The sequence below is a fragment of the Sphaeramia orbicularis genome, chromosome 17 (assembly GCF_902148855.1).
Source record: "Sphaeramia orbicularis chromosome 17, fSphaOr1.1, whole genome shotgun sequence".
Taxonomy (NCBI): Eukaryota; Metazoa; Chordata; class Actinopteri; order Kurtiformes; family Apogonidae; genus Sphaeramia; species Sphaeramia orbicularis.
The window spans coordinates 17,809,283-17,826,427 of record NC_043973.1 but is presented as its reverse complement, the minus strand read 5'-3'; the positions used below and the strand labels follow the sequence as shown (position 1 = coordinate 17,826,427).

Below are 17,145 nucleotides of genomic sequence, written 5' to 3'. Positions count from 1 at the left end.
TCAATACTAATGGCATATCATTAAAATCCAACACCTGCCGCTACAGTCCAAGCTAGCTGAAGGCCCTTTTGTCAACACAGATGACAACATTACCCACCGATCCACCTGTTCCACACTTAAGGGGAGACACAACAGAAAAAAACTACAAATCTGTAAAAACGTAAGGAGAAAAAAAAAGCTGTGTCCAATTCCGTGACAGAAATTAGCTCTAACAACTGTTCTACGCCATTTCAGGGAATATTGAAGGCTTTAGCTTGACGTTTTGGCCTTCTCTGTCGAAAAGCTTAGTTGACGACAATATATGTAAACACAATAAGCAGAAAATGAGACACATATTATGACTGTGGCCGTGTACGAAAATGTAGTTAATGTACTGCTCGTTTCAACGTCGTGACAGCTGAGTGCTTAATATTTAGCAGAGCAGCTAACACTTGCTAGTTAGTTAACAGGCTAGCTAGCTTAAGCTAACACCCCCACCCTGGACGCAAACGGACAAAAGGCCCAACGTGTATTTGCCAGTGTCAACAACAGCTACAACAAAGTGGTTTACATGCTGACTTTGATATGACACCTATAGCTAAATGTGTGGTACTGTCAGGGTGTTTTAAGCGTAATCTAAATATGTTACAGTTAAGAAATGGAGCTGTCATCCCACCCCTTTCGTCTCTGCTTTTACCACGTCATTGGACTATCCAACACTGCGGAAATGGACCGCTAGCTAGCAGCTAACACTAGCCGAATGCTAACTGGTAGTCAAGCTGGTCGTGTGCGGCTTACCCGTGTCTCCGATGATGATGTATTTGAAGAGGTATGCGTACGCCATGGCCCTGGTTTGTGCAGTCAGCTGTCTTGACCGTTACACCTGCGTTAAACAGACTGTGAACCGTGTGAAAAAGGTAGCTGACAGCCTGTTAGCCTGTTTTTCTCTGTCGGTGCTGGGGAAGGAACAATAAACAGCCAGAGCCACAGCTCTACGTCACACGGTCCGCCCTCGCCACGCTACACGATGATGTATTCACAGTCTCCTCGGAAACCTTATCATGCTTTTATTATCCGCTTTTTAAGCAAAATTAATTAGCAGTATCTCATGAATAAGTTGGTTTAACACGTTTCTTAACTCAACCACGTCCCAGTAAGATTTATTTAAGTGCATAAATGTATCTGGGATCCATGTGTTTCAGTGTGGTCTCTCTGGTGGCCTCTAGTGGCTGTAATGTGTTTCACATGTGTTTTACTCCAGCCTGTGGAACAAGAACAAGGGGCAGCAACCTTTGCAATTTTAAGAGACAAAAAATCTGCCTGGAGCTGTAAAAAATATTTAACCCCCTCCATATTTTACTCAGCTTTGTCTCAGCTTGTCATTTGGTAATTTGTTTTTTTGTTTCTTGAACCATGCATTTCCATTACAATAATGCAATGTTTGTGTGTATCAGTGTGTGGGGTCAAGCTTTGGAATGGGTTGGGGGTAGACCTCAAGCAGTGTCCAAACATTCAAAAATTAAAAAAAAATATATATATATATATACAAAGAATTTTTTTTTTTTTTTCACATTATTTCAACATTATTTGGATTGTCAGGTTGTTCTATTGTATGGTGTGTGTGTGTGTGTGTGTGTGTGTGTGTGTGTAAACATGGGGGTGCAGATGTGTGTTGGTGTACAGCTGTAGTGATAAACGGGTGTGTATGTACAGGGTGGGGAAGCAAAATTTACAATGAACATTTAGTTGTTTTTTCTCAGCAGGCACTACTTCAGTTGTTTTGAAACCAAACATATATTGATGTCATAATCATACCTAACACTATTATCCATACCTTTTCAGAAACTTTTGCCCATATGAGTAATCAGGAAAGTGAACGTCAAAGAGTGTGTGATTTGCTGAATGCACTCGTCACACCAAAGGAGATTTCAAAAATAGTTGGAGTGTCCATAAAGACTGTTTATAATGGAAAGAAGAGAATGATTATGAGCAAAACTATTACGAGAAAGTCTGGAAGATACTATTAAAGAAGAATGGGAGAAGTTGTCACCCCAATATTTGAGGAACACTTGCACAAGTTTCAGGAAGCGTGTGAAGGCAGTTATTGAGAAAGAAGGAGGACACATAGAATTAAAACATTTTCTATGATGTAAATTTTCTTGTGGCAAATAAATTCTCATGACTTTCAATAAACTAATTGGTCATACACTGTCTTTCAATCCCTGCCTCAAAATATTGTAAATTTTGCTTCCCCACCCTGTATATGTGTATGTGACTGTATGTGTATGTGTGTATAGGTTTATAGGGGTGTGTTTATGGGTAATCACAATCCTATATTGTATATCACAGGTGTCAAACATGCGCCAAAGGGTTCAGTCCAGCCCCTGGGATGAATTTGTGAAATGCAAAAATTACACCAAGATATTAACAGTCCTTTTAGTTCAGGTTCCACATTCAGACCAATTCAATCTAAAGTGGGCAGGACCAGTAAAATACGATCATAATAACATATGAATAAATGACAACTCCAAATTTTTCCTCTTTGTAAATATAAATATTTTCATGTATTTACACTAAAACAAAGTATAATTTCACAAAAAATGTGAATAACCTGAAATGTCTTAAGTTAGTACAATTTTAACAATATTCTGCCTGTTATTAAATGTTTTGTGTATTTGTAGACCCACTGTGATCTGTAAGTTATAATGTACGTGTGTTGATTATAAACTGAGGCAGAATATTGTTAAAATTACACTTTTTTTCAGTTTGTTCATGTCATTCATTCACATTGTTTGAAGGGATATTTTGTAGATGTAAACCTTTTCATAATGTAATTTTACTTTTTTCGCTGTAAAACATGGAGAAAAGTTTGGAGTTGACATTATTTATATATTATGTTATTATTTTACTGGTTCAGCCCACTTCAGATCAAATTTAACTGAATGTGGCCCCTGAACTAAAATGAGTTTGACACCCCTGTTGTATATCAAGTGATTAAGCACTAACGGTCTGAGGACTGGAATTGGGGGGTAGAACTGGATAAGCAATGGCTTCTTCCTACTCCCTCTCAGGCACAACAGTGGTTCTTTTTTTCTATTATTTGATTTTTTATTTGTGTATTGTTTATTATTTTTCTTTTTTTTTTCTTCCATATGTTTGGTATTATGTCTGTGTCTGAAATAAACTAAATTAAACTAAACTACAACTAAAAATGTGCAGAAAACAGTTGAGATTTTCTGTTGTTTTTCATTGTGAGGTGCTATTTTCAAAACACAGACCTGATCTACTGTATAATGGAAAAATAACTCTGCAAGCTTCTGTAGGCTTACTTATAATTTGTGCTATTGAGTATGGGGAAAATGTTGCATATGACACATTTTAGATGTTATAAATTGAAAAAATGTGGACACCCAGTTTGTGCTGCACATCTTTATGGATGGAAAAGTTCAGGCCAAACAATGGCTGCAACATGTTCTAATGGTCCAGCCTCAGGGAGTCACTGGAAAGAGGCACACCTGGCACAACCTTTTTTTAAAAAAATGTTTTTGTTGATTTCAGAGGAAGTAGAATGTGTAACAAACGATAAAGCACCGCCCCTTTCCAGGAACAAAAATACAATAATCCTTTGTTTAACACACAAATACACCTATCTCTTTTTTTTTTTTTTTTTTTTTTAATAACAAATCATCAAGACAGTTTTCAAGAGGACTTATCTGAAGCAAATCTGTACATTTCAACATTTCACTATCATTTATACTTCACTTTATAATACTATAATACACAACACTGTTTTATGCACATGTAAAAGAAACCATATGATATTATATCAAATGCATCATGAGACCAAATAAATGCATTCAGACAAAGGTGACGGGCGTCCATTGTTTTTTTTTTTGTTTTTTTCTCTCAGCAAAGCAAACATACCAACTTTCAATAAACGAGATAAAAGTGTACTGCACAAATACATCTTAAAAGACTTGTTTTTTACATGTCAAACATTAATTGTCCCTGTCTTTGGGAAGGGATGAGGCAGAAATTTTTACAGCTTTAATGGCTTATTTTTAAACTTACAAGACAGACTATGCCATTTGTCTAAAAACATTGTACAATTTGCACTAAGTATGCACCTCTTGCAAGAACAAACAATTCTATCAAACGTGGCAAACTGTACACACAACAATCACCTGGATAAGTTAACAAAGCATTAAGCACTCTTGTAGCTTTCACTTCTTTCAGGACATAGCAGTATGTGTATCCATAGCACAACATAGTAAAATAAATCAGTAAAGGGGAAACTTATAGTAATATTAAAATTAACAATAAAATATCTGCTTATGGAAGAGTAGTTACTACCTTTATGATGACTAATGGGGATAATAATTAGTTTTTAATTCCGATAACACATCATGACTTTCACCATGTGTTGCTCAATCACCTACTTGGCCATTTTTCAGACTTTTTTCATCTTATTATAATAAAAACAAAAACGCACACTAGGAAGCAAATTGTGTTAATAGGCATCATGTCTTGATCACCTTTTTTCTTGGCTTCTTCTGTCTTGCTTTTATATCCAATCATAAAACATCAGGTTTATCAGAGTATTATACAACAGAGGCACAGATGTCAAGATGAACTCTAACCATGATAAACTTTGATAAATCTGATATATCTGTCCTGTTTGTGACAGGGCATAATGTTGTCAACCTTTAATGTATGCAGAATAGATATTTTTAACTATTTAACTGATGGTAAAACACATGGTTTAGCAAATTTGAACCAAATGTTTTAAAGTGAGAGACCATGAATGAATGAATGAATGAATGAATGAATGAATGAATGAATGAAGGAAGGAAGGAATTTTTATTATTGTGTCCTGCATAAGAATATGCCCAGCCCTTACATAGGCTTATAAGACACCAAAAATACAAACCAAAGACCAAATACCAGACAATAGGCACAACGGATATAAACAAGACAATGTACTGACCTATTTAAACAAACCTATCTGCTGCTTTTTCCAGGTTTTACAAACAAATAATGCTCATTTATATACATTTGAACAAAACAACCATTTCATCTCATCATCATCAGTACTCCAAAACATATCACAATTTCGGATAAACATGTCATCAAACAAAGAGGCTCTCAGTTCATCTTATAGAGGACAATACAAAAGAAAATGGGATTGATTTTCCACTTCCCCCAAATCACACAGTCCACAAAGTCTGTTTTCGTCTGGGATTTGAGTAAATCTCCCAGTTTCTAAGGCCAAGGGAAGGATTCCTGTACGCAGCTGAGCAACCAGGGACCTTTGGTGCCTCGTCAAGTTTGTGCTGACATAAAAGTGTGTTTTATATGTGTTTTTCAGTTGAATGTACGAGGGGGGGCTGAAAAGTTCATAGCCTGACTAAGAAGGAGTTATTCCACAGCAATGAAACTTGACATACATTAAATTCAACCTCTCCTGATACAAATTGCATGGTTTCCTTCCAGATAAACCCACACTGGATAAATAATTTAGGACTTTGAAAAGCAGTACCAGAGACATTTGGTGAACCATCCGTGGCACAGTGGTCTTATCAAATGTCTGCAGAAAAAGGGGTTAGCCCCCAAGGACATTCATGTTGACATGGTTGCTACAGGGGATGATGCTCCAGCTTTATCAACTGTGTAAAACTGGGAAGCTGAATTCAAGAGGGGTAGGGAGAACAAGGGAGGGGTGAAAAGCAAGCATTTTCATGAAATGTCTGTAGTACTACTTTTCAAAGTCCTAAATTATTTATCCAATGTGGGTTTATCTGGAAGGAAACCATGGAAGTAGTATTAGGAAAAGTTGAATTTAATGTATGCCAAGTTTCATTGCTGTGGAATAACTCCTTCTTAGTCAGGCTATGAACTTTTCAGCCCCCCCTCGTATGTCCGCAGCTTCGGTTTAGCCAGGATCCCCTTCACCCATTTTTCCATGAATCATAAGAGGTGATTATCTTGTGACTATAAAGCTGATAATGATCCATATTACTGAATAAACTCTCTGATGCGTGAAGGTTCCACTTGATGGCAGCAGGTGAACAGGTTTTTACTGTGTTGAATCATGCCAGCATGGTCCCAAAATATCCCTGTACACATCTGTACACATCTAGAGGATGTTTTGCAAAATTTAAGTTCACATCCCAATTAATTCAAGAGATGTAAAGGCTAAATGTTTTGGGCTGGATTTCTATATTAATAAAATAATACAGACATCTGGAATATATGGATTTTCTCAGAGTCTAGAGCCTTGAAAATGCAGTATTTTATTTATTTATTTATGTATTTATTTATTTTTATCATTGCATTCACTATAAAAATGTGAAACATCAATAAATTGACATATCATGTATTCTTTCAAAACGTGCTGAAGAAAAAAATATACAAAAGAACTTAATGAGTGTATAATATTTACATGTGAGAGTAGATAACTACATATAACATGTATACATACACACATATTTGTCAGAAAAGGAGTGGGAAGAAACTTATATATACCCATACAGTTTTATCTTGCCTACTATACATTTGTTCAGCTGCTTCCATCATATCATCATACAATCAGAATCCCTGGTGAAAGTTCCCATCTTCATCCCAAGTCCTCAATAAAGAGTTGATATAAATCTATAATCTCATGAGGTGATTTTTTTCCAGCCTTATCCACGGATTCTTAACCCATAAAGACCCAGACCTACTTTTGTGTTAGTTCCCAAATAATTTTTTCTCTCTATATAACTTTTCTTAAGTGATTTATCACCATTTATCATAATATTATCCTCTCTATTTTGCTTTTTTTTTTTTCATTGAAAATCAGGTATTTTCCAATATTCATTTTACTGATCATGTACTTAAACCAACATGCTGAGATTACATTTGAGGGTTATCATACCAAAAACAGAGAAAACTTGAGAGAAAGTGGCTTTCAGTAAAATCAATCAATAACTGAACATAAACCAAGTGTCTCCATTCACTGTCATTGATCCAACTCCATGAGTTTTGCTAGTGAATCAATGTTGTAGAAGATGACGGTGTTTCCGTGGTAACTACCGAGCCTCTGGACGCCCAAATGGCTCATATCTGATGACCATGAAAAGATGATGAACTGCATTTTACACCAATTATTTACATGTATTGTAGGATTAATGGCTCTAAAGTGATTAAACATGTTAGATCAGTAGATGGTTTTGGTCACTGATGCATATTTGGGTCTTCATGGGTTAAAGGCCGATTAATGTTGAACTTTGATCCTCCAGGTCAACGTTTAGCTGTTGAGCTGTAGTGACTAATCGTATCCTGCAGAGAGAACCAAAGGACCAAACTCACACTCAGAGGTGACGCGTTTGTGTGTTCTCAGTTCTCAGTACTAATCTTTACACACTTTTATTGAACAGGAAAGTCAACAAATAAATGTTTAGAGCTGGTGTATATCCAAAATTATATAATGTAGAAGGTGAGAGTGTTTGCATTTTTGTCCAGATTCTGTAAACAACTATTTTTGAGGAAATTGTGTGTCTTTGTTAAATAATACATAGTAGAGATGAGACATGACATGAAAACGCAGGGAGGAGAATGATACACAACAAAGGCTACCTAGTTTAAGAATCAAACCACAGACATTTGGTTCATACCAGTTTTCACTGTTTCGTTAAAGAGTGTAACACAAACACTGGCAAAGTAGCATGCTTCAATAAAAGTTCTTGTCTTCATATAGTTATTAAATACTCATGGTTCTGCTGTTAAACCCCAAGTACAAAAACAACTAAATCCTTTCTTGTTAATGCAGTATATGGTAATTGTTTCATACAGTCATTTATCAGATGATGTATGTACAGTCGCAGTCATCAAAAACAATAGTTTTGCAATCAAGTACTAACTCCTGTGTGTATCATGTGACTAAAACAGACAGAAAAGAAAACATGGAATGCCTAAAAGCAGTGTTTTTGTCAGTACAATGCCAAAGCTATTGATGTAAGATCTGAAGTGATTTTGGCTATAATCAAGAAAACCATGGAAAATGGATAGATATCAGCTCTGAAATTAAACTCTTATGAGCTATTTTTGTTGTTACCATTGTATTTGTCCAAACAAATAATGTACCTTTAGTTGCACCAGGCATTAAAATGAACAAGAAATTGAAGAAAACAAGAGTGGTCTAATATTTTTTTCCATGACTGTATATAAATGAAAATATTCAATTATTTAAATTCTGTGTCAGATACATTCACTTGTTTTCAATTCATGTCTGATTCTCAGGTGATACAGGTTACTTTGAATTTGATTTTTTTTTTTTTAAAAAAGTGGTGGTTAGAATACTACTTAGGACCACATTAATACTCATCAAATTATTTTAGGAAACTTCAGTGTCTGCAGGAACAAACGTACAGTTCATATATGTTTGGACAGTGACACAAATGTTGTCCTTTTGCCTTTGTACACCATCACAGTGGACTGGAAATGAAGCGATGAACAAATGAAAATATTGCATTAGCCATTTAGGAAATACAGCCAATTTAGACCAAGACCCACAAACAAGCAGCGACTGAAGGCGGCTGTAATAAAGGCCTGATAAAGCATCTACAGGGAGGAAACTCATGGGATCCGGACTTCAGGAAGTCATTGACATCCAAGTATTTACATCACTCCCCATGTTTGTGATTATCTTAGTCTGTCCAATTTCTTTGAGCCTCTGAAAATAGAGGGGAAATGTTTAAAATATTTGTAATTCCTAAAGAGTTAATGTAATATTTTGTTAAACCCTGAAAGTTAGAGTCCACATTTCAGTCATATCTTGTTTCTTTATTTCAGATCCGCTGTGGTGGTGTACAGAGACAAAACTACAGAATCTGTGCCACTGTCCACATACTTATGGACCTGACTGTGTTCCCTGCAGCACTGGTATAAATTTACCTGTTTCTTAAACTTACTTAAAGGCTGGACCTGCATTTTAGACTACGGGCCTGTTTCTGTTCTCCTGTGGTTTTAGTGATTTCACATAAGGATCACATGCAGAAAAAGTGAGTGCATGTACGTGTTAGAAACGGGGGAGTTTGTCTGCATTTAGACGAGCTCCAAGGACAGTTTCCTGATAAGGAATGTAGGGCAATTAACATCAGCAGCCTTGAGGACATGGATTAACAAAGAAAGAAATTAAGCAAGGAGGAACAATGGGGACTACAATCTATTTGTTCCCCTTTACTTTCTGCATTTTTTTTTTTTGTGTTAACAGGGTCAAAGTACTTTTCTAAGGTATCAAACACACTTTTTTTTGTTAGGGAGAATAAATTAACCCTTTCATGCATAGTGGTCACTACAGTGGACAGCTATTCTATGGTTGTTCTATTGTTTATTCATGGGTTTTGTTGTTTTAGTTCCATATCAGCCAACACAGTGGACGCTTATGCATCATCCCATACACTGCAATTCATACAATTACTCTAACTTTGCTGTTCTAGATAAACCTGATCTGCAGTTACATGTTTTAGTGTAAATCAGTTGCTAATTGTTATTAGACTGTAATTAACACACAAATTTTTTTTTAAATTTTTTTTGCATAACCCAGCAATGCATTTTGTCCCTTATAGGGGACAAAAGTTTGACAGTTTAACTTAAATGCTCTCCATTGCAAAGGATATTCCATTAAAAAAATCAGTCAATAAATAAAAATAATTTTAAAAATATATCTAAAAAAAACTGTTGCATTATGCAGTTTCCAATCAAGACAATTTTTTAATGTAAAAAAGCTAAAACTGTTAATTTCCTGGGTCTCAGGAGGATATTATCTTCATGAAATGAGTAATAACTAATATTAGAGTATGATAAAATGCAATTTAGCAAATAGCGGCATTAAAAATGTTTTTATTTCATAGTTTTCACACAGTATATCGCTTCCTGATGATGATTTTTAAATAAATGTTTCTTTGCTTCAAAACTTAAACACATGGTGTCCAGCTTAGTGGACATTTTTGTAACTCCATGAAAAATAGGTTAAAAAAAAAACAAACAAACAAAAAAAAAAAAATCAATTGCATTGTTTTTTTCATGCCTAAAGAGGAACAAAAACATTCAAGAAAAAATATCGACTAAGGTTCTCATAATTCATGCATGAAAGGGTTAAGTAGTGCCAACCTTTTAAAGTCTTGGTGAGGGAGTTTTTATGAGTGCATGTGCAGAACTTATTTATTTTTTGGCCATATTACAGTTCTGGATTCCAGTGTTTAAGGGCTTGGATCTCTGTTCATCTTGAAGTGATCAACACTGGAGAACAGTCAGGCCTTTCACACTCTCCATCCTGCTGTTTTCTGCCTGTTTTCTCAACCACTGCTGTTTCCTTCACCCATGGGTGGGTCTGTGGGCTCTGAGAGAAACACCAGCATGACCTTCCTGCCAGGCCCGAGTTCCAACACACAACACACACACACACACACACACACACACACACACACACACACACACACACACACACACACACACACACACACACACACACACACACACACACACACACAGATGAAATACAACCCCAAACAACTAAAAGGTTCTAACACACTGACACCCATGAAAAAAGTGGACAAACCAATACTCTCACAGGTTTTCTTTTCAGTCAAGTGTTTGGAATAGAGAGGCCGTATAGGGACATAGTATGAGAAAAAACTACTGATCAGTCACTGTTTGGATGAAAGCCAGGGTGAGCGAGCACACCTGCAGTCTGCAGAAAAGAGAGAGAGAAAAAGAGAAAGAAAGGAAGACAGAGAGGAAGGCGGGGTGAGATAACACTGCAAAGCAAAGTGGAGAGAGAGAAAGAGGAGGAGCGAAGGATAGTAAAGAGAAAGACAGACAGAGAGTTTCACATGCATCACTTAGTGGTTTGAGAAGAGAGGAGTAACATAGAGAAAAGGAAAGAAAAGAGTCCAGGAGAGGAAAAGAGGAAACTCAAGCTACAAAGGGAATAAGTGAGAGGGCGAGGGTGTTGTTTTAAAGCTGGGAGTTCATCCAGAAACTGCACAGACTTCTGTCCAAGTGTGACTGGGAGTCTACTGGGAGGCCCGACTGGTTGGTACCACAGTGAGCGGACTGTCAAGCACCATGGCTGACAACGTGAACGAGGAGTCCGATTATATCCCAGGCAAAGATGAGCTGGACTGGGGATATGAGGAAGGTAGGCAGCTCTTCATCAGCATGTGAAGGATGAGGGAATGTGTTCATAGGTATTAAAACATTTACCATCCACATAATTTGTTACATAGTCCACAAACCTTGAAAGAACTTGACTTGGAACGTCAGCCTGTTTCTTAGTTGAGTTTGTGATTTAATTGGAGATATATATATATTTTTTTTATTATTTGTATAATGTGTTTAACCAGGAGAATATTCTTTTTGTTTTGTTCAGTTAAAAAATGTCAGAGCAAGTTATACATTTAAAGATACTTTGAAATAAATAAATAAATAAACTCCTCAGTCATTTATTAAAACTTTATACAAATTAGAACAAACAGAACAGAGATTAAATCTGAATCTGAACAGTCAAACAACAGATTTCCTGACATTTTATCTTTAATACAGTAGAGGTAGTGGGCCATGTCCTACATTTCCCATCATGCAACTCAGCTTCTGTCTCTGGACTGTGTCTGAAGCTAGTAACTTTAAAGACTAACTATTACTTACTATTAACTAGTTTTAAGGGAAAATTGGAACTTGAATTCAATCAAAAATTCAATGAGATTATTTTTCAGCCCTCTACTCCTTCCAGAAGCACAGATGACTTAACTGTTGTTCCAGGCTGAGTAAAACTAAAAGAATAATTCATCTTTACACAAGTTAAAGGTTTAGTTCAAGCTCAAGTAACTGAGAGCTTTTTTGCAGTATTTACTGTCAAGTCAGTCTATATTTAGGCTGAAAAAAAGAAATATGGCACTGATAAAAATGATTAATATTAAAATTTGTTTCTATAAAGAAACAGGGGTTTTAGGTATATTATATAAGTGACTAGTTTGTCCATCTTCATGTCAATAAAGAAAACTAGAAGCAGAAACACAAACATCACATAAGAATATTAAACATGTTTTACAGAGGTTAATTTAGATTGTTTTTTCTCATCATGTTTTCTCTTTTTTGCTGCCTTTACTGAGCACCGAAGGATGTACTGTGATTAAACCTTTAATATTCTCACTGTAAGTACACTTTATATGCACAAATTAGACAATAATGAATGGCTTGTAAATAACATTTAATATAGCATTTAAGATTTCAAAATCATTTCTATTGGTAACGACACATCAGGAAACATTTTGTACATGACCAAATGTACAGGACACTTGTGATCCTAGTAGTTTATAAGGTCTTTGACTGAACAGATGATCAGGAATTGTAGACTTTTGCTGATTTAAATTGAGAAATAGCAAACATTAACTGGAATATAACAAATAATTCATGATTTCTCAAAAAGACCTTATAAACTATTTATGAAAACAGTTATTTCATGGACAATATCTTTGTAACAGATGAATATAGTTAAACTTAGCACACAACACCTCCGCCAAGCACCAAAAAAACACAACCACTGTGGTTTCAGCTGTCACTCTACTGTGTCGGTTTCATTTGACCACAGGTAGAAGGATGCTGCTGCAACGTCTTGTTTTTAATTCCTCCTCTATCTACATATTTCCATTTTATCTGGCATTTATATTGTTGAAAATACACTATATTGTCACCACTTTACTTATGCATGAAGAACTAACATGTTAAACTCAATCAAACTGTCACAGAGTCTCTGGTTTGATATGTTTTGACATGCATAATACTTCCTGTTGCTTTTTAGTTCATCCTCTTGGTTCTCTAGATCAACAAACAAATGGTACCACTTTATGTGCAAGCAGAATCACACAGTATTCATATAAAGCATGTATACACATTTATTTTTTTTCATTGTTAGAAGTCAGATTCTCCACAGTTGTTTATCCATATGATGGATTTTGGGATTAACTGGACTATGAAGACACCAGATTTTTCTTTTGTTTGCAGCAGAAAGGGATCTGTGTCACGATACAATAAGAAATGAACTGGCAGGTGATCAACACTGCAAGTCAGCCATTCAATCACTTGGTCAGTAATATTAAATGATTATAAAATGGGATCCTCTGGTGTCATTTCACATACAGCCACCTAAACCCACACAGATTTTTGCAGAGCCCTTTTATGAGAATAGCAGCTTCACTGAAAGACTCAGTGCCTGAGGGAAATTGTTGTCAGGGTTTTAGTTGCTGAGGGAAGGGGGAATGTGATGGTCTCCCCACCCCTCTTTAGTGTGGAGTGAATAACCCACCAGTGTGAAGTGTCTGCTCCTGCTGTGGTTGAGGAGGAGGAGGAACAGACTGAAAGTGGCTAGCGCTGAGTTCATTTTTGGTAAGACGTATCCTTCCTGAACATGACACTTTAATGTTTATTTCCTCCTTTTGAGAATACTTTGGGTTCTGCACATCTTACAATGTGATCTTTGTCACTTTCTTCACACTTTTTTTATCCCTCAGGGCAGGAGAAGTTAAAATAGCACCAACTTAATCTATACTGTTGTTTCATCACATTTCATTGTCAAGTGAACATTCCCATCAATGTTCTGTGTCTTTGTCCTTGTTGCCCCCAGTAGAAATTCTGTTCACACAAGAGGCAGAGATGAATGAAAGGATACAAGGGGGAAAAGTTACTCTAAACTTGCCCATAACCTTAATCCTTACCCCAGTGTTTTTCAACCTTGGGGTTGGGACCCCACGTGGGGTCGCCTGGAATTCAAATGGGGTCACTTGAAATTCTAGTAATTGATAAAATAAATAAAAATAAATAATACATGGTGAGTTGAGAGAGACAATCACAATCCATAAAAGACATCACAAACTGTAAAACTGAAACTGAAGCACTGTGTTGCTGTTTATCTGTCAAATGTTCATTGTGGTCAGTTTCAGATGCTGCAGCCCTTTTATTATTCAAAGTTTGAGTTTTAGTTTGTTCAGTATTAATTGTCAGCCTTGTAAATCCAAGCTGGACTGACTGTACATATCCTGACCAAGGAAAATAAAATTCTCCCTTTGTGCAGTAATCTACACCTGGCTTTTCTACCTCTGTCCATAATAATATACATAATACAGACTAAATGTGGTCTGAAATTAAAGTTTATTTGCAACATAGTATAGCAAACTATTACATGATCAAAAACAAATTAATTTTAGGAAAAACAAATTCTCCGTTTCGAATGTCTGGGGTCACCAGAAATTTGTGATGTTAAAATGGGGTCACGAGCCAAAAAAAGGTTGGAAACTACTGACTTACCCTGAAACTCTTATTCCTCAAACTTAATGATTTGCATTAGGGAGCTGCATCTTGTCCCCATGAAAGTCCTTATAAATATATGAAATATATGACCACACACACACACACACACACACACACACACACACACACACACAGAGGAACTGACCTCAATATGTGAGTTGAAGATGATGAAAATAGCACGGAAAAGAAGAACAAGAACAGGTGATGCACTGACTGATTGAAAAAACAAAAGGTTTAGGCCTGTTGGAACCTTTTCTGCATCCGTCTGTGAGGTTCAATACCATTTCTAAGCTCAAGAACGAGTTAGAAACTTTAGTATTATTAAAGTAAAAGAAAAAATAAAAATATTATTAGGATTTTTTTTTCCTGTGATGTCATGTATTTTTCATTTTTGATGTTAGCTAAAGGTAGGTAGTGTTGCACACTGCTGCTGCTGTAGAGGAGTGGGGGTGGGGGTGGGGGGGGGGTGAGTTTACTGACTCAAATCCTCTTCATAGAAGTCAATGTATTGTGGCTGTTACCACGAATTTAAAACAACAGACACAGTTAGTAATAGAATCTGTTGACGTCAACAGATGAGGACAAATGTATCATTAGCACACAACCTTGCACACCTCTTACCTCAGGAAACTCATATATAAAGAAGTTTTTTCACTTGGTAGAAAACAGAAATGTGTATGTGATCATTGTTTATCATTCTCTTCATCAAGATGAGCTTTAAATAGAACTTCCTGTAAATGTCAGAAGTGTCCAATACCTCACAAACCTGTTTTCTGTGACTTCAGGTTTTCCAAATGACAAAAAAAAACAAAAAACAAAAAGTAATTCACAATAGGCCTGATTTGTTACATATGAACTTACTTTTTCCATAAATTAACATTCCTGCTGATTTTTACTGTTGTTTCTTCATTGCCTTATATGATATTTTATGCATGTGTTTCCAAAGACAGATACATGATAAGACCAAATGGATGTATTGAAGCAGAGTAACAGGCTCCATCATAAGTAAAACAGGATGTATGCTAGCCTTCCAATATAAAATGTACTGTTCTAAGTAGGTATAGTATTATCAAAAACAAGCTTCTTCCAAATAATCCACCAATAGGTCCTGACCCAGTGTTTGGGAACAGATGTACTGCATTACACATGTGCAGACCTGCTAAGACAGTGGTTCCCAACCTTTTTTGGCTCATGACCCTATTTTAACATGACAAATTTCTGGCGACCTCAGACATTCAAAACAGAGACTTTTGGGTTTTTTTTTTTTTGCTAAAATTAAATTTTTTTTGATCATGTAATAGTTTGCTATACTATGTTGCAAATAATTGTTAATTTTAGACATTTAGTCTATATAATGTATATTATTATGGACGGAGGCAGAAAAGCCAGGTGTAGATTACTGCACAAAAGGAGAATTTTATTTTCCTTGGTCAGGATATGTACAGTCAGTCCAGCTTGGATTTACAAGGCTGACAATTAATACTGAACAAACAAGAACTCAAAGTATGAATTATGAAAGAGCTGCAGCATCTGAAACTGACCACAATGAACATTTGAAAGATGAACAGAACCACAGTGCTGCTGTTTCACAACCACAGTTTGTCATGTCTTTTATGTTTTGTGATTGGCTCTCTCAACTCAGCATACATTACAAACAAAAAGTTAAGGAAATTTCGGGGGGGGGGGGTTGTCATTTTTTTTCGTCATTTTTGCCATTTGTAAATAAAACCATGTCTGGTCATTGAAAAAAATGTTTCAATTCACACAAAAAAAAGTAAAAAGTGCTGTGCAAGAATCCCAACTGAAAAAAATAGCCCAAAAATTAAAAACATCCTTAACTTTTTGTTTGTAGTGTATATTTTTTATTAGTGTTTTTTTTTTTTTTTTTTTAGCAATTACAAGAAATTTTAGGCGACCCCACGAGGGGTGCCGACCCCAAGGCTGAAAAACACTGTGCTAACATGTTCACTGGTGTCTCGTACTGGACACTTGTATTACATTTATTTTTCCAGTTTCCAGTTTTTCCAGTTGTTTATTGCTTATATTCATATCATTTACATTTACATTGATCAGTACTAATAGAATTTATAATTGCACCACCAATTTTTAAATTTTTAGTTATTCATTAACTTTTTTAGTCACTGAAACCATAAATGGGTCACACTAATACATTTTATTCCACTATTAACACAACACACAAATGAGTGTTAAGTTTACAAATTTGTCTTTCTAGCCTCTGAGTCAGCTCAATAATGATTCTGGCCCCATTTGCGTCAATAACTGTCAGAATCCTCCTCCTTATGGACAGACACATTTGGATTGGAGGTATGGTTTCCCCAATATCAGACTGACGGGTTGATCAGTGACAGTTCCACTGAACTGTTGGAAATGCACAGTGGTGGAATGACTGACACTCAGCTTCTGGATCTGGTTCTGGTGATCTGATCAGATTGAAGAAGATTGATAGCAATGTTACCTTCTGCTTGCATCAGCTGTGTGGCATTTGTGGAGATGTGGATGTTATTTTGTGAAAAACGGAACAGATGTTACTCGAGGTCATGTCAGCTCAAAACTTCAACTTCCATTTTGCATCAAAATCAAAACCACTAAACTGAATGAACTCAAAGTTTTCTCATTCAATCTAATTAGCCTGATCCTTATTTTGCTTAGATAAGATAAGATAAGATAAGATAAGATAAGATAAGATAAGATAAGATAAGATAAGATAAGATAAGATAAGATAAGATAAGATAAGATAAGATAAGACTTTATTTATCCCACCATGGGGAAATTTCACAGTTAACAGCAGCAACATACAAC

General features: G+C 35.9%; 2 protein-coding genes across 5 annotated transcripts in view; one reads left to right on the top strand and one right to left on the bottom strand.

The window, feature by feature from the left end:
• Positions 1–991, bottom strand: part of rab2a (RAB2A, member RAS oncogene family) — a 31,445-nt gene extending 30,454 nt beyond the window's left edge. The window contains exon 1 of one of the 2 annotated variants that reach the window (XM_030160251.1): positions 778–991. In XM_030160251.1, coding sequence (XP_030016111.1) covers positions 778–823 — 46 coding nt within the window. In that variant the 5' untranslated portion in view covers positions 824–991. The remainder of the gene's footprint in view (positions 1–777) is intronic. The other variant, XM_030160253.1, reaches the window with a different exon arrangement.
• Positions 992–10,850: 9,859 nt separating this feature from the next.
• Positions 10,851–17,145, top strand: part of ca8 (carbonic anhydrase VIII) — a 43,303-nt gene continuing 37,008 nt past the window's right edge. For all 3 annotated transcript variants that reach the window (XR_003938008.1, XR_003938007.1, XM_030161411.1), the window contains exon 1: positions 10,851–11,161. Coding sequence is in view for 1 of the 3 variants with exons in the window: in XM_030161411.1 (XP_030017271.1) it covers positions 11,089–11,161 (73 nt within the window). In the remaining 2 variants the exon portion in view is untranslated. The remainder of the gene's footprint in view (positions 11,162–17,145) is intronic.